General features: G+C 45.7%; 2 protein-coding genes across 3 annotated transcripts in view; one reads left to right on the top strand and one right to left on the bottom strand.

Moving 5' to 3' along the window:
* LOC107271807 (band 7 protein AGAP004871) overlaps positions 1-15771 on the bottom strand; it is a 74835-nt gene that overhangs the window by 9645 nt on the left and 49419 nt on the right. The gene's annotated exons all lie outside the window — the stretch shown is intronic.
* On the top strand, positions 6639-13206 carry LOC107271806 (LHFPL tetraspan subfamily member 6 protein). Its single transcript, XM_015748233.2, has 5 exons — positions 6639-8434; positions 10411-10529; positions 10936-11111; positions 11205-11303; positions 12284-13206. The coding sequence occupies exons 1-5, from the start codon at positions 8345-8347 to the stop codon at positions 12415-12417; spliced, it is 618 nt and encodes a 205-aa protein (XP_015603719.1). The 5' UTR covers positions 6639-8344; the 3' UTR covers positions 12418-13206.

The raw sequence follows: 15771 nt of genomic DNA, 5'->3' as shown, positions 1-15771 counted from the left end.
GGGGGGGGGGGGGGGGGGGGGGGGGGTGATTTGGCTTCCTGTGATGGACGGACGATATCACGTGGCCAAACCGCATGCGAACGTTCGCGGAATCCTGTGATACCGCAGTTCCATAGATACCCTGCCCAAAATTATATTATTTAGATAATGCAACGTTAATTCACGTCGAAAGGACGACGCTAGCATGAAATTTCGGTGAAAATCTGGATTTTGAAGGTTACGTAAGATTTAATATGGCATTGAATCTTTTTGTTTTCCCCCTTTCTTTTCCCAAGGGTATTACATTTAAACTGTAAGAGTGGATTGGTCGCTTTAATTCTTTTCTAACCTGATTCTCAATCGTTTTATTTTCTTTTTTCAAGTGTCTGCTGCATTTCTTCCGGACTTACCCTGCCGGGCCACGGTGCCTCCTGCTGGCGGCGGAGGGTCGGTCGCGGATAACGGAGGGTGCCCTCTATTAAGCCAAGGAATTAAATTACTGAAATTACACCCCAGGGCTGCGAGTGCCAGGTGGAAAATCTGCGAGGCGGCCACCAGCACCACCGTCGTCGCTGGAAGCTACCCTCCTGCCCCCCTTTTTCATCCCTTGCCCCGTACAACGGTTCCTCCGGCTCCTTCAGCTCGTTCGCCGACGCTCCAACGAGATTAAGATTCCCTTACCTTACATTAGCCTACGTAACCCTCTGCCCGGTTCTCTCCTTACTGGCGTTATTAGCCGGTGAAATTCCTACTTCGAAATTATGATTAAATTTTCAGTTCACCGTACCCACCTATCGTCCTTCTTCCGCAGCTCCTGAAGAACTCTATCTGCCTCTGTCTCTCTTTTACACTCACTTTCCATCCAGAAGGTACCAGGGACACGTTCGGACTCCGGTACTATATTGGCCCCTCTTTCATTCCGCATTCTGTCCCTGTCGCACCCGCTGGATATACCCCAGAGAAAATCCTCGACTTCCGCTTCGATTCACTTTAGCCGACGACTCGTGCAATCGTGAACTCGCAAATTCATCCACCGCTTTGTGCCACGTATCGATTCCAACTAAAAACTCATTTAAAGGCATCCACTAATCGGTTCGGTTAGCACAAATATTTTATTCCATTTGACTTGACCTCTTCGTCGTATTTTCATTTTATTACATCACACCGGAGCACGTGCTCGTTATATTATTCACTTTTACCGCATATCCTAATTATATTACGTCACATACCTCGTTTCCTTATAACTTCGTCAAATGATCCATAATGACGACCTGATATCCCTAGGGCAGACGATTCGTCGGTCGAGTAAATATTTTAAAAAATAATGTAAAAATGGCTGGTGCTTCCTGACGTCTAATGAAGGGTAGAGGCCAACGGGCAACGTATCCCAGGAAGCGACGGAGCCACGCAAACAGTCGGGCGGGCAACATCCCTATATTTTCATTTGCCAGGGATCAGTCGTTATCCGGCAGTTAATCCTCGTTGAGGGCGAATGGGATGAACCCGTGACGCAACGGGATCGTTAGTTTTAATCGTTTGACTGCTATTAGTTTGGCTCCTGCCGTCTTTCCCTCCGACCTCCCAGTCTCCGTTCTCTTCGTCAGGGGCCACTTCTTTGTCTTGGTATCGGCGGCTTCCGGCAGCAACTATGCGCAACATTGCTGCTACCAACCATCCGGCAGCTTCCTGAATTCGCTAGCTACAGCCACGTGGTTCGTCCTGGGGCTTCTAGCTGATTCCTTCCCGAAGTTTAAGTCCTGGCTCATTCCCCCCATAGGCAATATACAGTACAACCACCCACCCAGGACCCCTCCTTACACCCCCTCCCTTACTAGCATGACCAGCTCAGACGACATTATCGATGGCAACCATTAAACATGTCTCCTACATTCCCTTGCGCAACCCCTTCATCTTCATCCACCAACCCCCCAACGTGACCCCACCTCAGAGTGGCCCTCATAGATTTTCCACCCCCTCGGGCTTCCTAATAAACCACCCTTCTCCCACGTGCCGAACTAACCGCTCGGCTGGGGCAAATCCGGCTTGCCGTCACCTTCGAAAAATTAATTGATCGATTGATCGTTAATTATCTCGACTCCGTCTAGAGATTAACTGGAAGTCGGGGAAGTTTTATGTCCATTGGGGGGGATTACGGGGCACTGCGGCTATAGGGCTGTTTTTCTTATTGTGCTTACTGATTCTTATTGGTTAAATCTTTAAGACCTGGACCTTTTATTTTTGATACGTTTAACTCTTGTCTCGTAAGATTTTACGTCAAGACAAATTGCATTGTTCGACTGGAGTCTTCTTTTCTCTCTATATACACATATATATATATATATATCCTGTAGAGGGAACTTTGACTTCGTTCGAGGGGCTATTCCTTTATGCGAATTCCAAGAGACTCCTGCTAACCGATTCTTTGTTTCTTCTTTATAAACGACTCAACTTTGTTTTTATTTTTTTTTATATTTCTATGCTCCGTCTTTTCATGTTTGCTTCTCTCTCGCTCGGTCCTTCCTACCTCTCAGAATTGAAATTCTCAAGCTGGTTACTAGGTAAGCATCGGAAGCAGGAAGCTCTATACTTGGGACACGCGTAACCTCCGGTTTTCCGGTTGTTTTGAAGAAGTGTTCGTGAGGGTAGTGTAGAAAAAGAAAATGCGAAAAGGCAAAGAGAATGAAAGAGAAAGAAAGGAGTATAAAGTAAAGGAAAGATCATCCATCAAGGAGGGACACGGTAATACCTCGTTCCTCCGCTACAAATCATAAGATCTTCCTTTCTTCTCTTTTCTTTACCTATCACACTTCTCTTAGCTCCTTCTCCCTTCCTCTCTCTCTCTCTCTCTCTCTCTCTCTCTCTCTCTCTCTCCTTCGGTGGATGTTTCTCTTCTACAGTAGCGTCGAGAGTAGAGAAAGTGGAAATGGGAGGAGCAGGCGACAGGACAATGCCTTTGAATTCCCGTCGTGACCAGCATTTTTGATTCCGCATATAATTCATCTTTTTTCGTCCTTACGGCGAGACAAGGAGAGAAACAGGGAAGAAAAGCAGAAGGAACGATCAGCCAACACTCGACGACCCTAGTAAGGGTACTACAGGATCTCAATACGTAGCCGACAGTGTCAGAGGGTGGACTCGAGTAGGCAGAAAGAACTGTATAAAAATTGACTTTACTTTCATAAGTCAATTGACGCAGCGTTTTGGCGTTGTATTCGAGTGATGAGTAAAAAAAATAAGGGTCGAGAAAGAAAGTCGATCAAACACCCTCGACCTGACTGCGGAGGGAGGACGTCAATTCTTTTTTTTTTTTTTCCTCCAAGGGATGGTCTCGGAAGAAGTCGAGAACCCTATCAGGATACTAGATTGAAGGATGCCCAAGATTTTTAGTCTGGACATCCACTCCGTATAGTGGAATAGCGATATGCCTTCAACCTTCCACGAGTATCCTACTTTCACCTTATACCCTCTTACATATAGCCCATACTATCTTTTATCCTCTCGATCAGAGTCGCCCAGACTTCATCCAAGTTACGCTAAGAGTAACATTGCGTATGCGGCATCACGCCTGCAAAAGGATTTTTGTGATTTTGCCAGGAAAATAACCAGCGGCTTTGAAAGCGTGCCTGGAATCCACCTTTTAAAACACATAACCTCCTCTAGCTGCTATCTCCTCTCTACCTTTAACCGGAAGATCCTACCGTCAACCCTCCTACCGCCTATATCTTATACAGCTCCATCCTTCTTACTCCTTTTCTTTCTTCCCTTTTCGTACAGTGTAGACGAGGCTGTGCATTAGGCGACTATACGTGGCCGGGCATCGTATTTCTTAGCGTACCAGCCGTCGCTACAAATTAAAACGTGGTATATGCGTGAAATAACTATACCTTCCCTGGTAATTGTCCTTTCTTCTGTTTCGATTTCTTTTTCGTAAATATCGTCGTTTAATTTCTGTCGCGTTGGCTTCGTACTAAGCAATCAGCACCACCTAGCGGCAGAGTCGGGCACTATTAGTAGGAATCAGCTGACGAATCCTACGACTAGTCGTGCGATAGAAGACTGAAAGGAACAACTGTCGTTTGTGCTTTTTCAAAAGTTATAAAAAGAAGTGTGAAGCGATACTAAAAATACAGTGTGGCATACTAGAAAATCTGTGGCATAAGGAACTTTCGGTAAAATGGACTAAAGGTTGCCATTAACATTGAACGAGGTTCGTTGACGAGCAAAGCCGAAAACGTTGACCAGGAAAACCATAGAGACTGGTAAAATTCTCTCTATTTCATTAAATATTCATAGTCCTAGGATGTTTTCGAGTTAGCTTCTACGGGTTTACGGGTAACTTTCAAATCGTCCCTCGTTTCCCTTTATTTCAGAGCTTGTGCCACTGAAACGACGAGGTGGAGGATGACGACGCAGGGACGATGCCGACGTCGACGTTTCTACGGTTTTTCACTTTATTGCGCGAGATAACGCTTCGCGCCGTCGTAAACAATATTTTTATTAGTCCTTCATCTGCGAGAGAACACTTCGTGCTTCGTGTGGCTTTTTTTATTCCACTACATCTTTTATTCCCGTTCCCGTATTATCCACCAGTATGCTTCTGCCCTGCACTTACTCTGGCTTCATTGTCTCTTTCTCTGTTTGCACATTTACTCGTCCTTTCTCTAAGCCATCATTTGCCTCATTCTGCCATGCCAATCTTGGCAAGACGCAAACGTAAGCCCAGTGCGAATAGCAAAGGTAGAGCGTAATTGGGCTCTGATTAAATCGCTCGTGGCAAACCGTGCGGCTATACGACACAGAATACGGGAATGAGAGAATGCTCTAGGATGAAGATAAACAGAGACAGTGTAAATCGGGGAAAATGTAAGAGGGAAAGAGAGAGCGGTATGAATAAAGGGAGAGCGACTACAGAACGGCAGGCGGTGGGTAGATGATCGAGGTGGTTGGGGGGAGGGGGGGGGATGAGAAAACGTTCTCATTAGAATGCAGCGTCTGTGTTGTGGCTGGAAAACTGGTCGATTTTATGTATAGTGAGTTTATCTGTATACTATAGCTATTTTCTAGTATTGGGTAGAATATGGTAGTGGCTAGGTTGTTAGTAGCGAAACCAACGAGCCTTATAAAGTGGAAGGGCAGTTATCCAGGTATATCGATTCTCTTCTGTCCAGGTTGGACCACTCTCCTCGGGCCTTTTAAAAAAAAGTAATTAAACGTCCGCTCGGTTCTGGAATGAATTCTTCTCCGTAGTGGAACTATTATTCTCTTGGCAATGCGTTGGCTTGAGTTTTTGTACGAAAAAAAATTGGTCCACATCGATATCATTCGTTTTATCTATTTTTTTTCATCTGTCTACCTATCTGTCTGTCTGATCAGGAACGTCCTGTTACTGCTGATACTGGACCACAAGTGGAATGACCTGATTGTTGTACAGCATGGCTGCCACTGTATCCTGTCGAAGGACTATTCTTCCTGTAAGAGCTTGAATATTGAAACAAAATCCGGATTTTATTGGTTTTAAGATTTAACGATGATTCTCATTCGAGTTTTTTTTTTCTAGGATTAGGGAAAGAGAAGGATGAGAAAATTGTGAGTAAAAGGAAAGGAGGAAGCATTGTAAATGGGATAGGTAGCATGACGTAACCAATGGACGGCTGGGAACCATGACGGCTTCCGAATCCCTATTCAGCGGAGACTCAATACCATAAAAATAAATCGAGAACGTAATCGATTTAGGGTTGCGTCCGAAATGGCTCCCCCTTTGAACATTGAAGGATACGGGGGTGGTTTGGCTCGTTGGTTGTCAGGATGGTTGCCTGTCGAAGAGATCAGTTTTACGGTTATGGAAACGCGCTACTGCAGATTATTACCAGGGACACCCTGGTCGGGATGCTCTTCGCACTTTGGCCCAGATACCTAAGGATTGTGTAAAGAGAGTCTAAAGGGGCTCGCTTATCTCGACAATAGTGCGAATGTCAATAGGAATCCTGGTATTGCTTGTGCTGCTGCTGCTGCTGTTTGCGGCGTTCACATGAAAATATGCTTAGCCAAACGAGATTTGGTCCAGTTTTTCTCTCAGCCCTTGCAATAAAACTCCATGGAATTTAAAGCGGAATGGAACTTTATTATCCTGGGGAGACTCGTTTCCGTGGAACCCACAAAAATTTCATCTCGAACAACAAACACTGGAGGATTTATTCTCTCCGTTTCTCCATTTCCTCCTTCACAACGCTTCAAGCGTCTTCCGTCTTTACTTCATTTCCCTTTACCCGCTCTCCACCATTTAACTCTTTCCTACTCCCTATTCAATTCTACAATAGAGGAAGCGAATTCGAAAAGCATCCACCGGATTTTCTTTGTCGAGTCGAGGGAGCATTTCCAAGGGCAGTCTGCGTGCGGTAGGTCGGGAGACGATCCGCCATGGGTTCTGGGGTGAGAAACGCCAAGGATAGAAGAGTAGAAGACTATAGGAGCGATAGGACACACGTATAGGACACGGGAGCCCGGTACTCGTATAGGGACATAGCCTATCGTCGGAATCTTCATGGTGATCCAGTGCGCATGCGCAGTGACTGCATAGTATACATTAATCCTCTATATACAGTTTTCTCGGTCGACCGCCACTATATATACGTCTACGTATGTTTGCCAGATGGCTCGACGGGTATACCGCAGGCAGACGCCAGGGGACGCTCTCCGCGACGTTCCTCGACGCTCTCCGACGCCGATTCAGTCGTACGGCCGACGTCGCGACGCGCACAGTCGTGCCGCTTGATTTCCCTCTGTTATTCTGTCTGCTTCCTGCTGTTCCCCCGAATCCCCTTTATAGTTTTAATCTCCTGACAGAATTCTCGCCTTGCTCAAAGCCCGACGTTCCCTTCCTTTCCCGTCAAGCAGTCTATTATTAAATCACACGTATACAAAGAGACGCCATGCGTCTCGGGGTGCTTCCTAACACGCGCCCATGGACTTTGACGTCACCAGGATTCCTCTGTCGATAGTTTATACAAAAGTACCAGGTAAAGAGTAATACCTGCGCGTTGATTAAGCACAGAAGGAACTACGTTTACACGGTGTTCGTCGTTCAACAGTCAAACCTCGGGTTGATACAGATGACGCCGCTATGCACGTTACTTAAGTGGGGGATCTGTAAGGCACAGGAGGGTTTCTATTATTAAACCAGACTTTGTCGCTACGTTAGTCTCGTTGACTACCGAGTCACTCGGATTCGAAGACGCTCTTTGTACAAATAAAATGTATCTTTACTGAAAGTACTGTTCTTGCCTACGAATACAGGCTCTTTCATACGGTCGTGATATCAACGCTGGACAAGGATTCGCTGTTACATCGTTCAGGAGAATCCTTAAACATCTGTCTGTCTATACGGAGTTGTACGTACATAACCTAGTTATTCCGAGTCGCGCGTGTTTATGTGCCTCCGTCTCGTTCTCACTCGTCGTGTCCTTTGTGCATTCCCACGAAGTCGGTTTTGAATAAAAAGGAACAGTGAAAATATAAAAGAAATATGGCACGGGCAGTAAGCTTTATTATAAGCTCGTTTGCGCCCAGTGGAAAACCTTGGCCCTTTGTCCTAGAACGTTGCGTGCGCTGGCTACGTTTCTATTATTAACACAGCAGAAACGTATGGCCGCCTACGTTGTATCACCGACAGCACTGGATTCCCTGGAGTTTACTATATACATTGGATGCTGTGACTTTTATAAACATTTCACGCTATTTCATCTTCAAGACAACGGGAAAGCAGGCTTCTTATTCAAACGAGGCAATATCTTCGAAGTTAATCATGAAATTGTCCGTTGGGATAACGTGCACAAGGTGTGTGGACAATATTCGGCAGTGCGACTGTGTCCAGTGACATAAATAACGTACGCCAATAAAATAACCTGAGGACAAGACTGAATTATAAATATTGTGTGGAAAATTGTGAAAAATTGTCAAGTAAATGTATCAACGTGAACCAGTGAACGATTCGACGATGAATTGATAATGGCGTGAAGAAGACGAAGTGAAATTAATCGACAGGAATTCAATCACAGTACGAAATCTACTTAAAAGTCGGATGCCATTATCCTCGTGGATCCTAGCAAATTGAGAGCAAGCTAATCAGAAGGCATTTCATAATCAGGATATCGATTATTTATTATCGTAAAAGTATTAATAGGATGAATAGAAGGTGACAGTGATGGTTATCGTACCATGACTAAACGCATCTCTAAAAATCATCTCTTAAAATCTCCACGTAGAGTGTGCCTCTTATCAGTGTCATGATAATCATTTCTACATTGCGAGAAATTCATGCTATTCTAAAAGGATAGTCCGACTCATAGTTCGCGTCTTGTCAGATGAGATGACAGTGCTGTGCATCCTCTGGGCGACTTTGTCCACTGTGGCATCGATCCTAGCCTGTTCAGGCTTCTATCTGCCCTACTGGATCCAGGTAAAACTTCCACCTTCAAGCGTCCAACCCTTTTTGAGGATACTGTCGCAATGAGTACAGGCACTGGCGTACGTGTCAGCGCGTCTAGTGAGTGCTGGCGCTTGTAAAGGGATGAAGAATAGGGGCAAAAAGGGGGGCAGGGTTGCAAAGCTTTCAGCGCCTTTCGAGGGGAGCGACGTTTGAATTTTATTAGGTACATTCCTTGGCCACCGTCCTCATTCCCCTACTCCGATGCTTTTCGTCTCGTCTACCCTTAATTCTCCTTGGAAGCTTCGCAGTCGGACCTCCAGTACTTGAAAGCTCCTCTCCCTCTCTCTCTATACTTGATCCCCTTATACCTCTTCCACATTGCCTCCTATACTGGTTCCATTCCCGAGCAATCTCAAAAAGAAAAGCTCCCCGGGACTCCTAAATAATGTAAAACGACAGGACTATGTCCTTTTCGAACTTGCAAGGAACACACCACACCACCCCCCCCCTCTGCCCCTGTTCTCACTTTTTTCACTCCTTACACGCTACCCCCATTCTAAATCCTCTCGACGGCTCTGAATCTCCCCAGGGAGATCGTAAGGGAATACTCGTTGAATTTTCTACGCGAGAAAGCTCCTTACGCCGAGAAAGAGGATTCTTCGACCGAATGAATCTACCTGGTATCTAGTAGCTAGTATCCACTATGTTTATCCTATGTGTATATATATATATATATATATATATATATATATAAATTTATACACGTAAATATCGTACCGTCCTGACTCGAGCTGGCCATTCGTCTCCCTCCGAGTATTGCCAATGGTTTTCAGTCGTTCCTGCCAATTTTGCGGTATTCAAAAAGAATTGAAATTTCATAACGCTGAAATTGCTCGGTAGATTCATGCGAGAATAACCTGATCCCGTTTATGAATTCCATCGTATTTCCCCAATGACGCGTGTAATGCTGCTAATTAATGGCAGTGCGATTAAGCGAGGTCCATTATGCGAAAGTGCGCTACCGGCTACAGGTCGTTTCCCTCGGTGAACCCTCTAAAATTATCCTGGTCCCATCGGTTCTTCCAAGTAATTCTCCCTCTGCCAGTTCCTTACTCTCTATATACTCTTTATACTATGTATATTCTCTTTGCTCTCTTTTACCATCTATCTCTCTCTCGCTAGCCGACTAGCAAATTAAGGACCAGCGGAATACTCAATTATGCTTTCAGACTCTAAGACCGTATCCAGTTCCTCGCTTTCAAATAAGAACCGTAACGACCTGGTTTCGCCATGCAAAGTCGGCGAGCCTCTCGGTTTTATCCTTGGAATAAACGTCCATTCTTAGGTACTCGACTGTATTCAGGACCTTCCCCAGATAGAATATACCTCGCGCTTCTTCCCTCTAGGATTCCTCCTTCAGACACGTGAAATTCCCTTATCTGTCCCAGCAACCGGAAAACGGCCCTGTAACTCTCATCTCGCGGCTTCGTCTTCACGGTTCCCGTTCCCCACTTCTGTTTTTCCATTCTCACCGGTACTTTCACCACCCCTCTCCTTTCCGTAAAACTTTTTCAAACTTTTCACCCAATTTCAAAATGCTCTAGTCCACTCGTAGAATACTAGGATCTATCCTGAAGGATCCTCTATCGAATTTCGATTAAACAGCAGCAGCAACGTCCTTACGCATTACCGCGAATCTCTTTATTCGCCAATTTTTATCCTCCGATCGCTCCTTCGGGATATCTTCGTGAAATCTGAAAAACTTGCCCGAAACGTGTCTACGTGTATATATATATATATATATATATATATATATAGATAGGGAGAAAGACTGAAAAACGTAGAATAAGAAAAAAAAAAGATAAAGAAAGTAAAGGACGTATAATTGATGTCGCTCGTGGGATCCTCCCTCGTATCTGCCCCACCCACGGATCAACAAACCGTAAAGGGTCCATGGAAAGAAGGTCGTACCTACAAGCTTTTTTAGCCTTTGCCTCTTTTTCCAGGGAAGATTACTCGGGAAAGCCGACGCATATTTCAGCTCGTTCCGACGCTGCAATTATCCAAGAATACGAGCCCCCAACGCCACTCCAGAAATTGTTTACGAGTGCGCCAGGTATTCCAGGTAAGTCTCGATCCGACTCCTCGACTTGCGTTAACTCCCTCAGGACACTCGATATACTTCATTAAAGCTCCTCCTTCGTTGCCCGACTTAATAACGTCTCGAGGATATCACGTAGCGAAGTAACTCGAGACTCCTTTGCTGTCCATGATCGAGCAGAACAAGCATCTCTGCTTTTCGCATCAGAGAACGTAACGGTTTCTTGTTGGCATCAAAGTAATAAAGAGAGAATATAAAGGGAGAGCGAAGGGGACGGAGTATAGAGAGAGAGAGAGAGAGAGAGAGAGAGAGAACAAATAAAAAATACACCAGCGCCGACCAGTCTGGAAGCAACTGGTGTCTAGATCAGTGACACGTGTGTCGATCTTCCTGATGTCTATGCATACGAGCTTAATTCTTGGTCTTTTAGCTTTTGGGACATTCCCAGCGCATGGTGGCAGGCCAGTACAGTCACTATGGGAATCGGCGTGGCTTTGACTGTAATCGGTACACTCACCCTGCTTGCCGCAGCCTCCTCCTTCCTGCCCCACGTACTGAGAACCCCGAAGCACACCAGACTCCTGGGTTCCTTGCAGCTACTAGCCGGTGAGTTCTTTATGGTTTCTGCGTTACTGGAAAATTGCTTGGGGTATAACTCGGCAAACTGAATAATGGATGTTTTCCTATGGTTCTTCGCAGCTGTGATGATATGTGGAGGATTGGTTATGTATCCGATCGGATGGGACAACCGTGAGGTGCGGGAATCCTGTGGAAAGTCTGCGAACGTCTACAATCTCGGTGAGATTTATCACTGACGATAGCGTGAGGATAGTTACAACTTTGTGAATTCGCCCTAAACTATCGTTACCATTGTGTCCGGTCGTGCGGGGGTATACCTGGATCTATAAGGCCGGAGGTATAACTCGTACGAGTTGAGCGAGCGTCCTGTCGAAGTTTTCACGAATTTCCCCAGAGTCAGGACCATTTTATACGTCAGGAAAGTGCCCGACCCGTACGGTCGAGTTTCTCGAACGTGTATGATGACGTTAACGGTGCCTTGCTGACGGAAATTCCGATGGTAGCAGAGTGGACGATCGCGAGTTTTCCAGACTGGAAAACCCACGGGAACCGTAATGCATGTGGGTCGCGCCTGGTTCATCCTGGCTCTCGATGGGTCGCGCCCGAGAATCTATTCGTGAATTGTACCGGGCCCTAATGTGCATATCCATCCTAGGAAATTAGCTGACCTGACAATTTATGGCTCGCTGAATCCAAAGGGCAGCCACCCGTTAGGTCTTTGAATTTATAGAGGACCGGACCCGATGATTTCTCGGCTAACTGGAGCTTATCGAGAATCTTTCTCTGTCTACCGCACGCAGTAAGCTCCGAGGAGCTTTGGGAGCCTAAAAGCTTCGACTTCGAACCCCAGTAATAAATTTCTCAGGTTCATGGTGCTTTCTGGATATAGATCAAATCACGTCAGGGCATGTCTCAACGATAATTTAAATACGATAGGGGAGGACTGGTGACGGTTGAAGCACGAATGAATTATGTCTTATTTAATATTGCCGGTGATCCTTGCGATAATATTAGTTTTTTGGTTTAAAAAATTTTTTTTTCTCAAAACAACGCTACAGCCGATTAGACAGTTACAATTTGTGCGATAACAATAAATGAAAAGCGAAATGAATATTTCATTCGACGTGTTTCAACGCCAGTCTTTCCTGCTTCCTATCGACTGGCCATTATGTAATTCTCTTTATCTCCATCTGTTTCAGGAAAGTGTTCCGTCTCCTGGTCGAGTCATCTTCTTGCAGGATCCGTCGCTCTACTGATGCTCTGCTTTGGTCTCAGCTTTTGCGCCGCCCGACACAAGCCCCAGCATCCACACTCGGATCCTCTGCGCATTTGACAATCGAGATACTCGCAGTCCATTCACGCGTATGCATCCCCCAAGACAACCACCCTGTCCTTCGTCACCGTTTGTTGATCCTTTAGGGTGGTTGGTATTCTTCATTCTCCAAGGACTCTCACGAATTATCATTGAAATTTCGAGTAGCCCTTACTGGATGATTAACTATGTCGACTATTCGTCAAACCTCTCATGTGTGCCGATGCACTTTGACATTACAATTAATTGAGGCGTCAATCGATCGCTGTCGGTCTACTAATTCCTCTTAAACGTGACTCCTGTGTAGCATGAGACTAAACAGCGGTAATAATCGTGAGAGATTGGCGGGTGAAGCTGTACGACGTTCATGGACGTGTGTCCGTGCACGCGCGTGATGGATTGCGTTGATTTAAGTAAAAGAGATAAGTCACTGAAAAGATTTAAAAACAAAAGACTCAGTCTTCGCTCCAGACGTCATCGTGTACGATACGTGTGTAAGTTGAGAATATTAAGGAAGATATTTATAACGTGGTGCTAAGAGGATGTAAATGGGGCATGCGGATGGGTTCGCGATGAAAATCTGCATAGTCGGATTTGCTTAAAGATATCTATGTATGTCAAGTGAGGTCTTGACGAGGAACGCCGGTGTCTAACGGGAGCTAATGACGGCAACTGAGAAGATACGAGGATAATAACCTAAATTGTGTATAATAACCCATAAATAGCTGGTTGTGTAAATAAGTCGAAAGATTGGGCGATATAAATGTTACGTATTATTATATTTTATAATAAAAATGGTTTTGCCGATTATTGCCGTAGCAATTTAATAATCTTTCGTCGCAACCGTTAAGTGCGCGAGGGAGGAAAAGTTTTTAATTCACGTATCTTTTCTGCTTTACATGAAAATTATAAAGGGAAAAAAAAAAAAAAAAAAAGAAGAAGAATTCCGTTAAGCGTTTCGCCGCCGGCTCAACTGTTTAAGGGCGATCGTCGCGTAATGGTCCCTCTGCGAAATTTCCTGGCGACTTTTAGTTCCGTTCCGCGTCTGTCCGTATAAAGTGCCTGGAGGATGAAACGAGCATCCGTATTTTCTCGCGCTAATTGCATCGCGCTTGGTCGCATCCAGCTAACCCTTCCGATCTTTATCCTTGGCCTAGCCATCGTCCCCATTTTTTTTACAACCCCTCTTGAAACACGTTGCGCGGGCTACTCGCTTTAATTTCGAGGACGCACGCTAACGAGGGGCCTTTCGGGTAGGGAAACGCGACGAACGAGGAACTCGGCCCGCCAGTCAGCCAGCCGGGCATTTCGAGAACCCTCCGCAGTCAAACGTACCGACCCTTTAACGTGTTCCAGGTCACGCGATTTCAGCTGAACTTTTACCCCGGAAACCGAATCTGCAAAGGAAACATATGTATACACAGTATACGTACTCACGTATATCTAGGGCCTGCCAGTGAATTCGAGACACTGGGAATGGCAAAGGGAGCTTGAAAATAAATGATCGAAATAGAGAATATGGAAAAGGTCGCAAAGGGTTGGACCGGGGTAGTCACCTTAGCAGGCGATAATGAGTGTGATGATTGCAATACGCTAGAGCGGTTTTTAGGGTCGTTTCCTACGACGCTAGTTAGGGGTGCACTTCGTGCCGGGGATCGCCGGGCGGTGAGACCTTTTCTTTGCAAGCTCAGCCACCCCCTGAACGTATATATACAGATATACAGAAACCCTCCCGCAGGTCTTTCCACGTTCCTCTCGGTTCACCTGTTTCGCTCTGGCCATCTGAACGGAAAGGAGTCGGCATCGGATCGAAGCTGGTCGCCGCGATGCTGAGCGTCGTGCCTGCTTCGACTACTACGTACTTCTATATAGGGGTAGCATTTACCCACGTGTTCTATACCTTCCAGACGGACTACTCCGATACCCGGACGTTCTTTACTCCTTTTTCATTTTTTATTTCTCTATTTCCTACTTCCACATGTAAATTTTACTCGGCGGCCAAAGCAAACGGAAAATTCTTTTCTGTGCAGCTAAGACCACCCTTACCTTCTGAGCGATGGAAAAACCATCAATCCACCCTTATGGGTACGTTATACACAGCAGGTTATAGAGTTATTCACTTTTTCAGGAATATTCTATTTTCCCTTCGAGCGTTACCTATCATCCCTAATCCATTTGCCATTTATCTCAAAGCGACCCCTCTCGACTGGGAATACGCCCAATCATATTCCAATCATCCCGAAAGTACATCCGAGAACGATGATGGCTTCTTCTACCGAATTTCAGGATTTACCAAATTATTATTAGATACGAGGCGTAACGTCGTTTCACTATTAATAGTCGATGAATATTTTTCAAAAGTTACCCCTACAACTTCACCCTCCAGAGTCGAGCCATAAATACTGTTTTGTATGCATGTCGAGTCAACGGGTCGGCAAGCAAGGATAATAGGAAGGAAGTCTGGGAACCTGGGAACTCTGACCTTCCACCTTCCGTCTGGTATACTCACGGGATACCTGCTACCTTGGACCATCGTTGTTTCTGTACCCTGAAAGGGCTTTCCAGAATAATTATTTTCCTATTAAAGCTCGAGCGAGGCACGATCACTGAATTTTCTCTTCTTTTATAACCAGGACAAATTAATCCCCGCGCCGTCAGCTGTCTATAAAGTTTTTAACGTAATTCTTTAACTTATGACCCGACACCGATAGCAAAACATACGAGAACGAACTATCTTCGAGAACCAACCGACGTTACCTTCGGCCGTCCACTCGTCGTTCGTGCATCCGCAAGCCAGGCGGCCGCCAGCCAATTCTTTTTTCACCGGGAACTGACGAGCCGGTATAAACTGGCAGTTGGGGTGGAACAGGCCCAACTCCACCAAGAACGAGAGCTCTGACGGAACCTATCGGACGAGGCGACAGCTTAACGGGTCCTGTCGATTCTTGGGGACGCGTAAAATCAGCAAACGCAACTGGATACACGAACGGGAACGTATCAGGACGAATCTTAACTATCTATCGAGATCCCTTCACCAATTAATAAATTGGGAGACTCACCGGAGCTGGGGCAGCTAATCCGTGGAGGCCGTCAACTGCATCCCAAGGACACTCTGGTGGACACTGCACCAACACACAGCACTACACCTCCGGAACACTCACAGGAATTCATAGAATTGCCTGGATTTCGCGAGAACAACGCGAGAACTGTACGAATCGAGAACTTGCTATACCGTAGCGAAACACGGCAAGAAAAACTATCAACAGGAAGCACGGAAGCGCGATGTCCCCCGTGACACTTCGGTCGGTGCCCCGAGACAGACTGCTTTAAGCAGTCGATTGACAATAGCCAAATCCGAGAACTAATCATTCTGAT

Source organism: Cephus cinctus, unplaced genomic scaffold, assembly GCF_000341935.2.
Source record: "Cephus cinctus unplaced genomic scaffold, Ccin1 Ccin1_scaffold1042, whole genome shotgun sequence".
Classification (NCBI taxonomy): domain Eukaryota; kingdom Metazoa; phylum Arthropoda; class Insecta; order Hymenoptera; family Cephidae; genus Cephus; species Cephus cinctus.
The sequence above is the reverse complement of the archived record's forward strand: the minus strand, read 5'-3'. Positions and strand labels throughout refer to the sequence as shown.

Bases quoted from the DNA above. Each gene is read 5' to 3' on its own strand.
- LOC107271806 (XM_015748233.2), top strand. From the start codon at position 8,345: ATGACAGTGCTGTGCATCCTCTGGGCGACTTTGTCCACTGTGGCATCG. The intron at 8,435-10,410 runs GTAAAACTTCCA...CTCTTTTTCCAG, and splicing joins ATCTGCCCTACTGGATCCAG to GGAAGATTACTCGGGAAAGC. The intron at 10,530-10,935 runs GTAAGTCTCGAT...TTGGTCTTTTAG, and splicing joins GAGTGCGCCAGGTATTCCAG to CTTTTGGGACATTCCCAGCG.